The following is an 18,738-nucleotide window of genomic DNA, read 5'->3' as shown; positions in this document are numbered from 1 at the left end:
TTTCGATCTGGCTGGGCTTTTATTATTATTATTATTATTATTATTATTATTATTATTATTATTATTATTATTATTATTATTATTATTATTATTATTATTATTATTATTATTATTATTATTATTATTATTATTATTATTTACAATATTTTTTAGCCGCACCATTTTAGTTTAGAAAATACTATGTACAATATTGAACATAAGTCTTCCCACAGCAGTTAATTTCAAGCATCAGGGGAATGCCCGAGTCGTGCTTAGCCGCAAACCCCAGAATTGTTCTCCAGACGTCTTTCTCCAGTGGAAGGGGACACTCTGGGGAGCTGGATGAGACCTTTCACAGGATGTTCCCTGCTTCCCAAAGAGACCCCAAATTCTCCATTTCCCGACCCCCAAAACTGGAAGTGATCAGAAACTCCCTTCCTGTTCCGAAAAACAGGCCAAGCACGAGATGGGAGTTTGGCAGACACGTCTTGCGCATCTCGACTGTTCTTATAGGGACCCATCACTGTCCGGATCTGACACTTCAGGAGGTGGTCAGTGTTTCTGGGATTCTGGTTGAGCCAGTCCAAATACTCGGTGTCCACCTGGATCACCTCCTCCATCCCGGTCTCTCCAGCACGAGAAAACAAGCCTTGTTTCTGCCTCCTCCCCCCCCCCCCGTTCGTGCAGGAGGGGAAGGGATGGAACATAGAGCTACGAAGGCGAAGAGCCCCTCCCCTGGACGCCCTTTGAACAGGAGCCGGAAGAGGCGGGGATCTACAGCGCCTGCCTCTTCCCCTTCGGTCCAAGAAAGGCGCCTGGAGGAGAGAAGCGGGGCTTTTGGGGCGCCTCCCGGATCGGGACCTGGACGGAGGTGGGCGCTGGAGGGGGGGCAGATCGGGGGTGGGATTTGCGGGCGGGGGCGGTGAGGGTGCCAGCTCCCCCGGCAGTCTCGGGAGAAAGGGGGAGGGCTGCTTCTCCGGGCATTTCAGATGGTGGCGGGTTGTGGTTTGCCCTGCTCGACCTTCGTGTAAGGCAGTTTTTTCTCCGGTTCTCGGGAGGGAGGGGAAGGGGGGTTCGAAGGGGGAGAGAGGATCTCTGGGGTCCAGATCCCACCCCCAGAGGCAGGGAGACCAAACCCCCCTGCAAGGCCCTAGGGCTTCATCCAGTGCCCGTGTGTGCGTGTATGTTTGTGTCGGGGGGGGGGTTTGAAGGAGACCCGGCCTTCCCTTGAATCCTGCGAGGAGCATCCGGTGGATGGAAACAAAGGAACGGGAGAGAAAGTAACTTGCCTCCCATCTGCCCCCCCTTTCCTTCTAATGACCTAGGACACCCCCTTCCCTCCCTCCCTTAAAGGGCAAAAGTCCCAGGTGGGGCTGGAGAGGCAAAGGGGGCTGCGATGGGGGGGCAGGCGGGAGGTGGAGGACTTAGGGGGGCGGGAAGGAGAAATGGGGTTTGTGAGGGAGGGAGAACGTCTGCCCTCTTGCTCCTTTGCACACGCTCTCTGTTGCCCCCTCCTCCCTGGGATGGGGGGGCTTTTATCTCCCTTCCTACCTTCCCTCCCTCCCTCCCTTACTGTGGTTTCTTTCTGTTCCCCTTGTTCTGATGCCTGAAGGAGACAGAAGGGATGGAGCCCAATTCAATGGAAACATGAAGAAGGCAGATCCCAGAAAGAAAATTTTTTGATTTGCTTTATCCATGAAGCCTCCCGGCTGATCTTTTCTGTTTTTCTTTTCTCCTAGGCAGAGTTGAGACTGAGCTGAATTCTCTTTGCTTTTTGGGGGGATCAAAAAGCAAAGAACCAAATCCCAGATCCTTCCAGCATTTGCAAGGTAAGTGAGATTTCAAGAGGTGGATTAACTAGCCTTGCCACACACTCTCTCCTCTCAGTTTCCCTGGCCCAGGAGGGATTTGAATCCAGTACCAACATGAATTTGACCCAACTCCGGGAGGCAGTGGAAGACAGGAGGGCCTGGCATGCTCTGGTCCATGGGGTCACGAAGAGTTGGACATGATTTAGTGACTGAACAACAACTCCTGGTTTCCAGTTTGGTACTCCACCCACAACACCACACTTCTGCTTTGAACATGTGCAAAGTGGTGGTGTTTGAGGGTATGGTTTTCTTTGTATCCTATTTAGGGTTTTTTAAAAAAAGATTTCAATCCTGCTCACCACGACCCCATTCTCACCTAGGGCAGGTCCTCCTGATAAGAGGCAAGCCTTGTCATCCTGATTTGGCGTGTGAGGGTTCCCTTTCAAGCCTGCCTTCTTCTTCCCCCTGAACAGACAATCCAGACTGGGGAATTTTGCTTTGCAGCATCCACCTCTAATTTGGACTCTGATGATAATTGATTAACATGTAACGTCATTTCTATTCCCACCTTCTCCTTCAGTGGGAGGTTAAAAGGGACAATAGACTAAGGCTGATCCCAAACAAGATGGGAGTCTTCCAACTGGGTGCCCCTGATGTCTGTGGTTTGTGTAGTTCCCAACACTCGCTAGGCATTCTTCTGGACCCAATGCTGTCAGTGGAGAACCAGAAAGGACCGGGGATCTGAACAACTAACTTTGACGAATTGCACAACTGCGTCCCTGCCTGGATGCAATTGTCACTCCCCGGATTGGTCCACGCACAGATAGTCCTAAGCCTTCCTGGAGCAGATGGCCGCACATTCAAAAGGGAAAGGTGCAGTAGTAATGGTAGATTTCATCTATCCTGGTATTTGTTGGCTGTTAGACTCTGCCAAGAACACAAGGTTCAACAAATTCCTTTCTGGGCTTGCAGACAATCTCATGGTCCAGAAAGTGGAAGAGGCAACAAGGAGGACAGCTATTTTAGATCTCATGTTCACCAACAGGGAAGACCTTGTTAATGAGGATGAAGTGGTGGGAGCCGTAGGTGGGAGTGACCACCCTCTCTTGGAATTCGTTACACAGTGTGAAGGGCAAGCGAAGTGTGATCACACATGCATTCTTGACTTCAAGAAAGCCAATTTTTGTAAATTTAGTTAATTATTGGCTGAATTTCCTTGGGCGGCGGCATTAAAGGACAGGGGAGTTCAGGACGGAAGAGAATTTTCCCCCCCATCATGATATATTTTTATTATATAGCAAACAGAGAACAATCAAAGGAATATGGCGGAAGTAAAAGAAAATTACACCATACAAAACATACACATAGGGAAGTGTTTACAGTAATACAATATCTAGTATAATCTTGACTCCATAACTGTGTTACATTACTAAAACCCATAACGTATGTTATATTCTCTACTCATATTTGTTTCTGGAACCAATCATAAAATATTTTTCTGCTTTTTTAACATATCTTCTTGAATTCTCAGAGAATGCCTCTGACAAGCTATCCCATTTTGAGTCCATATCAACGTTATAGCTATAAATATGTGCAACATTTCAGGCCTTATATTCAAAAGAGCATTTCTGGTTCATGGGGTGGAGCAAAGGGGCTTCGGAAAGAGGCCGAAGGAGCCCCGGTCCTTCCACATGGAGGGCAGCAGGAAAGCGGAGGCGGAAAGGGAGATCTCCCCAGGAATGGTCTTCTCTTGGAAGTTGTTCTTCCCACAAGGAAAAAACTGTTCTGGTCTTTGGGTCCTGAAGGCAGAATTCAGGGCCATTGGCCATGCAAAAGACCTGCCCCTCGCTCCTCCTTCCTAGGGATTCTCCCTCCTGCCTCCAATTCGTGGCCCTCCATGGGGTGGAGCAAAGGGGGCTTTGGAAAGAGGCCGAAGGAGCTCCAGTCCTTCCACATGGAGGCAGGAGGAAAGAAGGAGATGAAGGCAACCCGGCCTCTCCTTCTGGGGCGTTCCCTCTCCCAGCAGGTCTTTTGCAGAGTGAATGGCTCCGAAGGGTCCGTTCCAGATGAAGTGATTATGAAAGGCTTTGTTTTACAGCAGAGGCAGTCAACACCCCCGCCCTCAGTTGCCACCTTTCCCAGCCCCTGTGAGGTTGGCAGTAAGCTGAAAGGGAAGAGTGAACCCTAAGCAAGGTTGGGGGTTGGAAGACAACAAGCCAGAAAGTCCTGAGATCTGAACTCTGCCCACCTTGGGTTGGCAACCCCATGACACAGGGCCCTTGGCACGGAGGCTGAGGAGCACATTTGGAGATGCCCAATGCATTGGAATCATTAGGGTGAGAAAAATAACGACTGGTCCCGAAAGAACACGGCACGCAGTCCAATCCTCGGTCCACTACATCACATGGGCTCTGGTGTTTTCTAGATGTTGATTTTGTTTTTAATTCTTAGTGTAGCTTTGGTTTGATTCTTTTAAAGAGTTCTAGACTTCCTGTTTTTAAATTTTAAATCTTGTGTTTTAAAGATTTTCATAAGCCACCTTGGGTCCTTTTAAAGGAGAAAGGTGGGGTAAACATATTTTAAATAAATAGTGGGAGAAATACACTCTTGTATGCTGATGCTTTCATCGCAGGTCTTCGTGTTGCACCACCTCACTGGGACACGGGAGAGCTTTTATCTTGGAGCCCAGCATGAGATGCTCCTTCCTTCCCTCCCTCCCTCCTTCCTGTCCTCCTTCCTGTGGTTTCTTTGTCGACTGCTTTTCTGTTCCTCTTGTTTTGCCTGAAGAAGAAAGAGAGACTGAGATGTGACCCCGTTAAATAGAAACATGAGGAAGGCATATCCCAGAAGGAAACATTTTTGATTTGCTTTGTCCATAAAGCCTCCAGGCTGATCTTTTCTATTTTTCTTATCTCCTAGGAAGGGGTCAGACTGAGCTGAACCCTCTTTGCTTTTTTGGGAACAAAAGAACCAAAGCCCATATTCTTCCAACATTTGCAAGGTAAGCAAAATTCCAAGAGGTGGCTTAAGTAGCCTTGCCACATGCTCACCTCTCAGTTTTTCTGGCCCAGCAGGGATCTGAACCAACCGGGAGGACCTTGTTAATGAAGTTGAAGTGATGGGAGCCGTAGGTGGGACTGACCACCCTCTCTTGGAATTCATTACACAGTGGGAAGGGGAAGCCAAGCGTAATCACACACAGATTCTAGAATTCAAGAAAGCCAAAATTTCCATGGACGGAGGCACTAAAGGAGTGGGGAGTTCAGGATGGATGGGAATTTTTTAGGACAGATACTTTTTCCCCCAGTATGATATATTTTTTTATTATATAACAAACAGAACAATCAAAGGAATGCGGGGGGAGGGGGAGGGGGGAGGAATGGAAAATTACACCGTACAAAACATATACACAGGGGAAGTGTTTACAGTAATACAATATCTAGTATAATCTTGACTGCATAACTGTGTTACAATACGAAAATCCATAACATATACAGTGGTGCCTTGCATAGTGATTGCTCCGTATAGTGATGAAATAGCTTTGCGACGGAGTTTTTGCGATGTTCCCTATGTGCGAATTTCACTTTGCGATAATCGTTTCCCCACTTGGGGAACCGATCATCACAAAGCAATGCTTTTTTAACAGCTGATTGGCGGTTTCAAAATGGCCACTGGGCAAACAAAATGGCCGCCCCACTGTTTTCTAGGAAAGATTCCTTGCTTAAGAGGCACCAGAAATGGCGGCACTATGGAGGACCTTCGCTTAATGGTGAGTTTTAAGCCCATAAGAACGCATTAATCGTGTTTTAATGCGTTTCTATGGGCTTTTTATTTTTGCGTTGCGACGTTTTCGTTTAGCAGCGATTTTTTCTGAACGAATTAACGTCACAATGCGAGGCACCACTGTATTCTCTACTCATATAGTGGTGCCTCGCTTGACGACGATAATCCATTCCGTTGAAATCGCTGTAAAGCGAAATCCTCATCAAACAAAATTAAAAAGCCCATTAGAATGCATTAGAAACCGGCTAATGCATTCTAATGGGCGAAATACCTCAGGGTCCAGCGAAGATCCTCCATAGGGCGATCATTTTCTGGTGCCTGTCTTGCAAAAAGACAGTCCTAAAAACAGCAGGAGGCCATTTTGACAGCCAGCGGCCATTTTGAGAACTGCCGATCAGCTGTTGAAAAAAACATCATTTTGCGAAGAATCGGTTTACGAAGCAGGGAACCGATCATCGCAAAGCGTAAAAAACTCATAGGAACATGATAAAGCGTTTGCAAAAGCAAACACAAAAACATCCTTGTGAAGCGGATTCATCGTTAAATGGGGTAATCATCAAGCAGGGCACGGCTGTATTTGTTTCTGGGCCCAATCATTAAACATTTTTCAGCTTTCTTTAACTCACCTCGAATTCTCAGAGAATACTTCTGACAAGTTATCCCATATTGAGCCTTGATCAACCTTAAAGCTATAAATATGTCCAACAACATACATTTGCTACCGTGTTTTCCCGAAAATGAAACGGTCTTCTATTAATTTTTGCTCCAAAAAACACTTTGGGGCTTATTTTCAGGTGCTGTTTCATTTTTTTTTACTGTACAAAGATCTACATTTATTCAAATACAGTCACGTTCTCTTCTGGTTGCTGCACAAGGTTGGAGGGTGGGGTTTTTTGGAGTAGGACTTATATTACAACCATCCTTGAAAATCATACTAGGGCTTATTTTTCAGGTTAGGGCTTATTTTTCAGGTTAGGGCTTATTTTGGGGGAAACAGGGTATAGAATTTCTTTTAAATCAACAATTTCTGGCCTTATATTCAACAAGAACACTTCTGGTTTAAAGGTTATATTTACTTGTGTAATTCCTTGAGAAATATCTTTTTTAAAATCTATCTCCAGTATCGTTTTACTCTTGTCACGTATCCACCACCTATGAAAGAGAGAGTCCAAAGCTGTTGTCGACATTTTTAATATGAATGTCTAATGGCTAACACCCTTTTTTGCCTGTTTTAAAATGCCACCTATGGAACAACTTTAAAACATTTTCTCTCAGGTTTACTGATTAAATCCATCTATAGTTATCATTCCACATTTGAATCCAATCATCTGTGTCTATATTGCAGCCAAAATTTTGTATCCCTTTCATGATCACTGCTTTCACCTTTTCATTCTCTAAATTTTCTTCTAACAAAAAGTTAAAGCTTTTACTATGCAGACTTTTGCTGGCAAGGTGATGTCTCTGCTTTTTAAGATGCTGTTGAGATTTGTCATCACTTTCCTCCCAAGAAGCAGACGTCTTTTAATTTCGTGGCTGCTCTCACCATCTGCAATGATCATGGAGCCCAAGAAAGTAAAATCTGTCACTGCTTCCATATCTCCCCCTTCTATTTGCCAGGAGGTGATGGGACCAGTGGCTGTGATCTTTGTTTTTTTGATGTTTACCTTCAGACCAGTTTTTGCGCTCTCCTCTTTCACCCTCATTAAGAGGTTCTTTAGGTCCTCCTCACTTTCTGCCATCAGAGTGGTATCATCTGCATATTTGAGGTTACTGATATTTCCTCCGGCAATCTTAATTCTGTTTTGGGATTCCTCCAGTCCGGCCTTCCGCATGATGTATTCTGCATAGAAGTTAAATAAGCTGGGGGACAATATACAGCGTTGTCGTACTCCTTTCCCAATTTAGAACCAATCACTTGTTCCATATCCAGTTCTAACTGTTGCTTCCTGTCCCACATATAGGTTTCTCAGTAGATAGATAAGGTGGTCAGGCACTCCCATTTCTTTAAGAACTTGCCATAGTTTGTTATGGTCCACACAGTCAAAGGCCTTTGCATAGTCAGTGAAGCAGAAGTAGATGTTTTTCTGAAACTCTCTGTCTTTCTCCATAATCCAGTGCATGTTAGCAATTTGGTCTTGAGTTCCTCTGCCGCTTCAAAATCCAGCTTGTACTTCTGGGAGTTCTCGGCCCACATACTGCTGAAGCCTACCTTGGAGGATTTTGAGCATAATCTTTCTAGCGTGTGAAATGAGTGCAATTGTATGGTAGTTGGAGCATTTTTGGCACTGCCCTTCTTTGGGATTGGGATGTAGACTGATTTTTTCCAGTTTTCTGGCCACTGCTGAGTTTTCCAAACTTGCTGGTATATTGAGTGTAGCACCTTAAAAGCCTCATCTTTTAAGATTTTATATAATTCGACTGGAATGACATCACCTCCTCTGGCCATGTTTTTAGCCATGCTTTCAAAGGACCACTTGACTTTACTCTCCAGGATATCTGGCTCAAGGTCAGCAACCACACTGGTATAATTCCTCTGTGTGTTCTTGCCACCTTTACTTGATGTCTTCTGCTTCTGTGAGGTCCCTCCCATTTTTGTCCTTTATCATGTCCATCTTTGCGCAAAATATTCCTCTAATATCTCCAATTTTCCTGAACAGATCTCTGGTTTTTCCTTTTCTGTTATTTTCCTCTATTTCTTTGCATTGTTCATTTAAGAAGGCCCTCTTGTCTCTCCTTGCTATTCTTTGGAAGTCTGCCTTCAATATTCTGTAACTTTCCCTATCATTTTATTTCTCTTGTCTGCTATTTGTAAAGCCTCATTGGACAGGCACTTTGCTTTCTTCCATTTCCTTTTCTTTGGGATGGTTTTTGTTGCTGCCTCCTGTACAATGTTACGAGCCTCCGTCCATATTTCTCCAAGCACTCTGCCCACCAAAGCTAGTTCCTTAAATCTGTTCTTCACTTGTACTGTGTATTCATAAGGGATTTGGTTTAGATTATACCTGACTAGCCCAGTGGTTTTTCCTTATTTCTCCAGTTTAAGCTAGAATTTTGCCATAAGAAGCTGATGATGAGAGCCACAATCAGCTCCAGGTCTTGTTTTTGCTGACTGTATACAGTAGAGCTTCCCCATCTTTGGCTGCAGAGAACATAATCAATCTGATTTTGGTATTGCCGATCTGCTGATGTCCATGTGTAAAGTGGCCTCTTGTGTTGTTGGAAAAGAGTGTTTGTGATGACCAGCTTGTTCTCTTGACAAAACACTATTAGCCTTTGCCCTGCTTCGTTTTGAACTCCAAGGCCAAACTTTCCTGTTGTTCCTTTTATCTCTTGACTCCCTACTTTAGCATTCCAGTCCCCTAGAAAGAGAAGAACATCTTTCTTCGGTGTCAGTTCTAGAAGGTGTTGTAAGTCTTCGTAGACTTTCAGCCTGATGATCAATTTCACCCTGTTCAGCATTGGGGGTTAATGCATAAACTTGGATGACTGTGATTTTGAAAGGTCTGCCTCGGATTTGTATTGAAATCATTCTATCATTTTTGGGATTGTATCCCAGTGGAACTTTTCCCAATTGTTTTTTGACTATGAGGGCTACTCCATTCCTTCTACAGGATTCTTGCCCACAATAGTAGATATAGTAATCATCTGAATTGAATTCACCCATTCCTGTCCATTTTAGTTCACTGATGCCCAGGATGTCAATGTTGATTCTTGCCATCTCCTGTTTGACCACATCAAGCTTTCCAAGGTTCATAGATCTTACATTCCAGGTTCCTATGCTGTATTTTTCTTTGGAGCATTGGACTTTCCTTTCACTTCCAGGCATGTCCACAGCTGAGCGTCCTTTGGCCCAGCCACTTCATTAGCTTTGGAGCTATTTGTCCTGGTCCTCCACTCTTCCTCAGTAGCATGTTAGATACCTTCCGACCTGAGGATCCCATTCTCCAGTGTCATATCTTTTAGCATTTTGTTTATGTTCGTGGGGTATTCTTGGCAAAGTTACTGGAGTGGCTTGCCAATTCCTACTCCAGGTGGATTGCATTTAGTCGGAACTCTCCACTATGACCTGTCCGTCTCGGGTGTCCCTGCATGGCATAGCACACAGCTTCTCTGAATTATTCAAGCCCCTTCGCCATGACAAGACAGTAATCCATGAAGGGGTTCTAGAGAACATCATTAAGCAGACAGTTTGTAATTATTTAGAAAGCAGTGCTGTCATTAATAGAAGTCAAAATGAGTTTCTCAAAAACAAGCCATTTCAGACTAATTTTATCTCCTTTTTTGATAGAGTTACAGGCCTGGTGGATGAAGGGAAGGCTGTGAATGTAACAGATCTTCATTTCACTAAGGCCTTCAACAAGCTTCCTCACGATGTTCTTGAAAAGAAGCTAGTAGAATGTGAGACCAGCAATGCTACTGTTAGGTGGAATTGTAATTGGTTGACTGACCAAACCCAAAGGGTGATCACAAACGGCTCCCCTTCGTCCTGGAAACAGGTGACTTAGTGGGGTGCCCCAGGGTTCTGTTCTGGGTCCCGTGTTATTCAATATCTTTATCAGTGACTTGGATGAATGACTAGAGAGTATGCCAATTAAATTTGCAGATGATACCAAATTGGCAGGGCTTGCTCATTCCCCAGAGGACAGGGTTAAAATTGTAAATGACCTTGACAGATAAGAGTCCTGGGCCAAAACTAACAAAATGAATTTCGACAGGGAGAAATGTAATGTCTTACAGCTAGGCAGAAAAAAATGACTTGCACAGATATAGAATGGAAGAGACCGGGCTAGATAAAAGTACCTGCGAAAAGGGGTCTAGGAGTCTTGGTAGACCACAAGCTGAACATCAGTCAGATATGTGAGTGGCTGCCTAGAAAGCCAAAGCAATTCTTGGTTGCATCAATAGGAGTACAGGGTCTAGATTAAGGGAAGTGATAGTACCAGATAGTTTCATGTTGCCTGATTTTGTGCAGGCACAGAATAATCAGCTTTTTCAGTTAGCTGCTTCCTTTCCTTAGATACTACCTCTGCTGGCTGCAACTTATCTCCCTCTAAAGTTTTCAGTTTCACAACCTCAGAATAGCATGATGTTTCCTGATCCTCATGGAAGTTTTCCTCTTTTTCAGGAGTCATCACTACGGAGTTTTCTTTAGTTTTAAGATCTTTATCTGTATAGATTTTCTCAGGATTTTCAGAAAACAATCGAGTGTTATTTTGAAACTCTCTTAAACAATTCTCCGAGCTATTATTCTCCTTTAACTCCTGGTTAAAATTCCTTTCATTGGGCTTTCATCATACCTTTACAACTTTCTTCTAGTAATATTTTTCCTCCTCCACTTTCTCTAGTTACTGTAGTGGGTGCGTTCTGACTATCTTGCGAGCTTATATATATGAAACCCCCTTTAACATGTCTCATCTTATTCCAAACCTCTTTTTCAACTCCAGACATCTCTCTGTACTCAAAAGGGATATCCATTTGTTTGTGGATATGTTTATCTACATGTCCTGCAAGTTCAGGTGACTGGCTGACACTTATAACTTCCTCAGGAACCTCACTATTACCATAAAGATTTTCTATCTTTTCTGTCTGTGAGTGTGTGGTGATCATAACAGTCTTGATATAATTAATTAAATCTGGTGATCATAACAGTCTTGATATAATTAATTAAATCTAAACCAATTAAACAAGGCATATGGATCTCCTGTGAAACAGCTACTTTAAATTTACCAGTCCAATCTTTGTACCTTATATGTACTTTAGCCATGGGTAACTTAATTAATTCTGTCCCAATTCCTTTAACTGTAATTTTCTCATTTGTAATGATATCTTTCTGTGGAATAATATCTGCATAGCATATAGTTTTATTTTATTTATTTATTTATTCCATTTATATGCTGCCCATCTTAGGGTTGCCAGATGTCAGGCAAAAGGAGGACAAAACTCATGGTTCCTATAGAGCATGTCCTCCTTTTTAGCCTAATGTCCTCCGTCAGGCAGGCAAAGATAAAAACCTTTAAAATGTCAGGCTTTTGTATATTTTATTTTATAATTTTGGATGGGAGGGGGAGAGGTGGAAGGACCTCCTTCCCCCTGGCTTTCCCCGCCCCCACCTGCCCGCCCACCCCCGGTATTTTGAAAAAAAGCCTCCATTGAATTTATTTTTAATTTTAACATGACTGTTTCTTGGTCGGTTCACTAAGAGACATTTATTGGCAGCTATTGTAATAAAATTGTATTGATTGTGGGTTTAATCTGGAATGATTCAAATGAAACATTCAATATGTCCTCCTTTTCGTCTTTCTATGTCCTCCTTTTAGTACCCGTGTATCTGGCAACCCTAGCCCATCTAGACATGGTCTACTCTGGGCGGCTGAGAACAAGAGTTTCTCAATGCTAGATACTTGATGTTGTTAATATAAATATTTTCTTCAGCTGACTTCATCAATTCTCTGTTGGTTTTAATGTAATAGCAGTGAACAATATCTGCTAGTGGAGGCAGTTGTTCCTGCATCACTGTTCTGTCAGTTAAACTGTCACTCTGCTGTTTTACCTCAGATCTTTCATCCTGCTTTTGTATACAGTACACCTTTTTAGGTACAACTCCCACTGTTTTCTGTTTTCCCATTTCTTTGTTTTTAACAAATTCACAATTGGAAATAAAATGATCTGGTTTTCCACAACCAAAACAAGTTTTCAAATTTCTTTGTTCATTATATGGGATTTTGTCTCACTTTCCTTCAGAACTTTTACCCTGTTGGTACTGCTCTGGGGGTCTCTCTCTTAATTGGCTTCCTTCTGTGTATTTGTTGGTTTTGTGAAAATCTCTAGGTTCTCTTTTTCTTTCTTCAGTTTCTGTCCAATTTCACTTCAGAATATTTTGAATTTTTAATCTATGACATTAAATCTGCAAATTCACTAGCCTGTTGTACTGTTTTAGGTTGTTTGTCTCTAACTAAATATCTTAATTCAGCAGGCAAAGCTGAATAAAATTCTTCTAATCCTATGAGGTCCTGCATATCCTGCAAAGTTCTCACATGAGATTGCTCCATCCATTTCTGTAAATATTTAACCAGATTTGCCCCAAATTGTGAATATGACTCTTCAGGCTTCTTACTTAACTGTCTAGATTTGCACCTGAGTTTTTCACTGGTTATTCCAAATCTTGAGAAAACCAATTTCTTAACTCATAATTTCTAGCTTTATCTTCTGACATAGCATAAATTTCGGACGTTTCAGCACTAATTAAAGACCTTAATATCAGCATATGTTTCTGTTTTGTCACACTATAGTCCCAGCAGGCTCTCTCAAACGAAATTAGAAAAGATTGAGGGCAATCTCCTTTTGAAAATTGAGGGAATTTCTTAAGGTCTACTTTTGAGATCCCTTCATTTGTATTATTACTGTTATTATTGTTTAGAGATGCCAGTTCCAGTTTTTTTCATCTCTAATTGATGTTGCATTTCTTTTCCCCTCATTTCCAGCTGTCTGACTTCAGCCCATTCTCTGGCTTCTGCCTCAGCTTGTCTCAATTCTCATTGTTTTAACTTAAATTCCTGTTCTTTCTCAAATTTCCATTTTAAAAACTCTAGGGAGTTTTCTCTCCCTGAGGCATCCTCCTGTTCCTTTGAGCCCTCATAATCCTGGCCCTCTTGGTCTGAATTTTCTCCTTCCTGAGGTAAAATCTGACTCTCAGCAAGTTCCATAACTGTCTTCTTTCCTCTCCTGGAGGTCATACTTAACAGTTTATATTTATTATAAAATTGGTAGGCTGTTTTCTCACCAATTCCAATATACAAGCCCCAATTTAAAATGACCTCTTTTTTCCTGTGTTAGAGATTTAAACTATGTACTGTAGCTTTCTTTTGGCAGCTCAAGATCACTATGTTGTATCTTTAGACTTCAGCCTCGCTGTTTCTTGTGTCTGTTACTTTGTATCTCTTGGTCTACAGCCACCCAGATTTTCCAAGCAATATTTCTTCTCTGATAAGCCTAAGTTATCTTCACCTCACCTGTTCCTTTTAGACCTTGGCTTCCACTTTTAGGTCCCTTCAGTGCTCTGCTTCTCAGAGCTTTGGTATCTAAAGCTAGCCCTCTTGGTCCTCACACTCTCAGATTGAGGTAAACTTTTAACCACAGTATAGAAATCTCCTCAGAGTCCTTTTCCTGCCTTTGTCTTTCCACACTTTCAGGAGTCCCTATAAAGCTATTCACCTTAAGCTTTAGGGTTTCCTACTCCTGAACTATAGACAACCGGGTCTCTTAGACTCAGAGATTTTTCTTTTTACTTTGGCCTTTCTGGTATTCCTTCCCTTTGAATCCCAGACTCGGAGAACTTCTCTTTATTTTATTTTCTTACGGATTTTTATTCTCATTCATGGCCAGCCTAATAAATTTCACTTTATTCTGGCTCTCTGGATTTCATTCGAATCCCACCCGCTGCTCACCACTTTATGTCACGTACCCTAAGTTCCCCTGTTTGTTTCTCCACACAACCCAGGTTCACTTTTGGGAATGACATGTGTTTTCAACCCTTTTCTGCTGCCACCAGAGGATTTCTCCTCACTCTATCAAATATAACTCTTCAATCAGTGTTATTCAATAAAACAATGTTTATTAAAGTGTTCATAAGTAAATCATGTAAAGGAAATCATGGATGGTCTTATTTTAGTCATGAAATCAACTGTGCTTTTATGACATTTACATTTGCTTAGGTATAATCATTTTAACCAAGGTATTTATTCATTTCTTTTCTTGTTCTCTACCTCTTACCCTTATCTAACACAAGAGTGTTCCTAACTGCCTAAACTGCTTGTCTCCAGCTCATATCATTAAATGATCCCTAACTGAAATCCTCTCTAACTCCTAACTGCTCACTAACTGTCATTCGTTCTTCTTAAATATCCTTAGTTCCACCTCTCCTGTTCACCCATTGGTTGATATGTCAAGGTTCTATTGTGATGGACAGGAGTGTTTAATGACCTGTCCATCACACCTTCCTTCTCTGTAAATCAGGTGAAGCCCAAATGGGTCTTTCATTATCCCTGCAGATTTCTGATGTGGTTGCTTCACTTCTTTTTCTAATCTATCAGATGATGAACAGGAGAAGAGGAATTTCCCAGCAACACCTGGGGCATCCTGGGCAGGAACTCATATTCAAGCAAGAAAACAAAGAATTGAAAATCCAAATGGGTAAGAATGGATGTCAAATGAAAGAAGCTACACAGGGGAAAAAGAACATAAAAGCATCTCACCTCAGTAGACATGAAATAACTCATGCAGGGGAGAAACAGTATCCATGTATGGAATGTGGAAAGAGCTTCCGTCAGAATGGTCACCTTAGGTTACATCAAAGAATTCACACTGGGGAGAAGCCATATCAATGCATGGAATGTGGAAAGAGCTTTATTTCAAGTGGTGAACTTAGGTTACATCAAAGAATTCACACTGGAGAGAAGCCATATCAATGCAAGGAATGTGGGAAAAGCTTCAGTCAAAGTTGTAAACTTAGGTTACATGAAAGAATTCACACTGGGGAGAAACCACATAAATGCATGGTATGTGGAAAGAGCTTCCGTCAGAATGGTCACCTTCAGTTACATCAAAGAACTCACACTGGAGAGAAACCACATAAATGCATGGAATGTGGAAAAAGCTTTATTTCAACTGGTGAACTTAGGTTACATCAAAGGACTCACACTGGAGAGAAACCACATAAATGTAAGGAATGTGGAAAAAGCTTCAGTCGGAGTTTTACCCTCAGGTCCCATGAAAGAATTCACACTGGAGAGAAACCATATAAATGCAGGGAATGTGGAAAAAGCTTTAGTCGGACTTTTACCCTCAGGTTACATGAAAGAGCTCACACTGGGGAGAAGCCATATAAATTCATGGGACGTGGAAAACGCTTTAGTCTCAGTTCTAACCACAGTTTACATCAAAGAATTCACACTGGGGAGAAACCCCATAAATGCATGGAATGTGGAACGAGCTTTACTTCAAGTGGTGAACTTAGGTTACATCAAGGAACTCACACTGGGTAGAAGCTTCAGTGAGAGTAGTAAACTTAGGTTACATCAAAGAACTCACACTGGGGAAAAACCACATAAATGCATGAAATGTGGAAAGAGCTTCAGTTGGAATAGTAACCTTAAAGGTAAAGGTAAATGTTCCCCTTGACAATTATGTCTTGTTGTGTCCAGTTCTACATCACCGTCTCCAAGCGGTAAAGCCAGTGTCTGTCCATAGATACTTTGTTTCTATGGACAAATCTTTAGTTGGAGTGGTAACCTTAAGTCACATCAAGGAATTCACACTGGGGGAGAACCATAGAATTTAAAGAGTTTCATTAGGAGCAGTTATCTTTGTTCATATAAAACATATCAATGCGTCAAATGTGGAAAGCTTTTATTAAACAAATAGCCTTGTTGTTCATTGAATAAATGTGGAACCTTGTGTTCTTGCTGTTGTTTATTTGTTAAGTCATGTCCGGGACCAGAGTACTCCGGTCCCTCCTGTCCTCCACTCCCCCCTCCCAAGTTTGGTCATATTCATATTGGTAGCTTTGATGGCACATCACGTCCTCTGTCGTCCCCTTCTTGCCTTCACACTTTCCCAACATGAGGGTCTTTTCCAGGGAGTCTTCTCATGCAATGGCCAAAGTATTGAAGCCTCAACTTCAGATTCTGTCCTCCCAGTGAGCACTTAGGGTTGGTTGCTTTCAAAATGGATAGGTTTGTTCTCTTTGCAGTCTAGGAGACTCTCAAGAGTCTACTCTAGCACCACAGTTCAAAAGCATCAATTCTTTGTGGGTCAGCCCTCTTTATGGTCCAGCTTTCACTTCCATACATTGCTATGAAAAAAATCATAGCTTTCACTATGTGGACCTTTGTCAGCAAGGTGATGTCTCTGCTTTTTAAGATGCTCCCTAGGTTTGTCATCGTTTTCCTCCCAAGAAGCAGGAGTTTTAATTTCGTGGCTGCTCTCACCATCTGCAGTGATCATGGAGCCCAAGAAAGTAAAATACAGTGGTGCCCCGCTTAACAATTACCCCACTCCACGACGAATCTGCTTAACTATGAGGTTTTGCAATCGCTTTTACGATTGCGAAATGATGTTTAAATGGGGAAAATCTGCTTGACGGCGATTGGTTCCCTGCTTCGGGAACAGATTTTTCACTAAACAATCTAAAAACAGCTGATCGGCGGTACTGAAAATGTCTCCCTGCTGTGCAAAATGGCTCCCCGCTGTGTTAAGGATGGATTCCTCGCTATACAGGTACCAGAAGTAGATGGCTTTGTAATGGCAGGGATTGTTTAAAGGTGTGGAAATTTTGTTCATACTTTGAGTTTTTCAAGCTCTGGTCTCTTCAGGCCCTGGACTGCACTGGGTAGGAGGTGACCAAATCCTTTGATCCTCAGCATCTGAGCTTCTCAGAAGCTGGGAAACCCAAGCCTTGGGAAGGTTTTGTTTTGCTGACTGATGCAGAACAAAAGGATATGAATATTGGGAGAGATCAGACACGAACTCTGTAGTTAGACCCTCTGTAGTGTAACGCGATGATTGGTGTTGTTGTCCAGTACTTCTGTGTTTTGAAATAGGATTTCATGTCCAGCTTATTTCATGGCATGTTCAGCTACTACCAATTTTTTCAGTTTGAGTTTTTTCAAAAGTTTCCCCATGCGGTCTATGACCACTTTGATTCATGGCAGAAATACTTTATTTGTGGGTGACTCTTTTTTTCTTCAGTTTGATGTTGTTTTCTTGGTGTGATGGCTCTTGTGATTTCATTCTTGGAATGGGCATTTGCCTGTGGGGCCCAGTTCAAATGGTTGAATTCGGTGCTGAGAAATTGAGCTTCACAGTTCCGATTCCCATGGTCTACAAGTGTTTTGATGCCTCTTTTTTGTTGTGGGTGCTGTTTGGAGTTTTAGTGTAAGTACTGGTCTGTGTGGGTTTTCTGTAGACCTTGTGTGAAAACCAAAACACAGAAGTACTGGACAACGCCAGCAATCATTATGTTAGACTATACAGGGAAGCCACTGAAATCCACAAACACCAGCAGAGCTTCAACAACAACAACAACAAAGTCTAAAACTCAACAAAGCGTGGCTCCCAGCACTGAAAACTACAGCCTGCAAAAGGTTACTACCCAACCACAAGGACAGGTGATCACTGCACATAAAAGACTAGCTAATGACACCCATGAATCCCAGTGACATATCATGTCCCCCCTTTTCACAAAAATACACCCCCACTAAAAAAAATCCTGATCACCATAATCACCCAATCTCCTGAAAAGGAAAAAAGCTGATCCCACAGCTACAAATATTCAGGTATCTACTACAACACAGACACAGTTCTAACTCCTGTCCTCTGAAAATGCCAGCCACAGAGACTATCAAAACGTTTGGAAAAAAAACTTACAGAACACGACCAAACAGCCTGAAAAACCTACAACATCCATCAGATCCCAGCCGCGAAAGCCTTCAAGAATACATAAAGGTTTTTGCTTTTTATCATTGAATTCTTAGGAACTTTGAAGTGTTCTGAAGATGTATTCTCTGTCTTTCTAGATTATGAACTCCAGTGTTTTAATGTGTTTGTATTTTTTATTCAAACATGTCTTAAAATTTGCCTATAACATAAACTTTAATTCCTGCAAGGATGTATTTTAAGTAAGCTTGCAGTTTTTGCATAATTGTATGACTTTTGGATTTGAAATTCTATAGCTACAGTTTTTTCCTCTCACATGTAAGACTGTTTTTCATTTTTTTGGATTTAGTATATTTAAGTATGGAATCTAGAAAAGATGTAAATAAATGAACATGTACAGTATTAACAAGTTTTGGAATTGCTTGAAATCATTGCAACATTGAAAATACTTCTTGTGAGATCCAAATGAGCTTCAAACACCTTGTCGCTGGTTGTCTTTGTGAGGGAGAAAGTCAGGCTGAACCCATCCTGACTGGATTGCTGTCCTTTCCTGGGAAGAGGAGGGGAAAACACATGGAGCCCCTCAAGTTAGGCATCCTTCAGTCTCGAAAGACTATGGTGCCGTGCTCTGTATGGAGGACTTGGAACATCATCTAGTGTGGATGAAGAGGCCAATTCGAGAGTGACAATCTCTTCCACACTGAAGACAAATCCAATCTGTCCCCTGTCCAGC

General features: G+C 42.2%; 2 protein-coding genes across 4 annotated transcripts in view; one reads left to right on the top strand and one right to left on the bottom strand.

Annotated features, from left to right (window-relative positions):
* The window catches only part of LOC140703827 (uncharacterized), a 221,687-nt gene that overhangs the window by 170,050 nt on the left and 32,899 nt on the right, over positions 1–18,738 (bottom strand). The gene's annotated exons all lie outside the window — the stretch shown is intronic.
* On the top strand, positions 728–18,414 carry LOC140703763 (uncharacterized). Of its 3 annotated transcripts, none has more exons than XM_078387954.1 (4): positions 728–850; positions 1,723–1,808; positions 4,710–4,791; positions 14,663–18,414. In XM_078387954.1, the coding sequence occupies exon 4, from the start codon at positions 14,663–14,665 to the stop codon at positions 15,611–15,613; it is 951 nt and encodes a 316-aa protein (XP_078244080.1). In that variant the 5' UTR covers positions 728–850; positions 1,723–1,808; positions 4,710–4,791; the 3' UTR covers positions 15,614–18,414. The 3 variants fall into 3 exon arrangements, with proteins under 3 accessions (XP_078244080.1, XP_078244079.1, XP_078244078.1); XM_078387953.1 differs by having other exon boundaries at positions 1,719–1,808; XM_078387952.1 differs by lacking the exon at positions 4,710–4,791 and having other exon boundaries at positions 729–850; positions 1,719–1,808.

This window comes from Pogona vitticeps, chromosome 2 (assembly GCF_051106095.1).
Source record: "Pogona vitticeps strain Pit_001003342236 chromosome 2, PviZW2.1, whole genome shotgun sequence".
Classification (NCBI taxonomy): Eukaryota; Metazoa; Chordata; class Lepidosauria; order Squamata; family Agamidae; genus Pogona; species Pogona vitticeps.
Note: the sequence above shows the minus strand (reverse complement) of the source record. Positions and strands in the feature narration are given on the sequence as shown.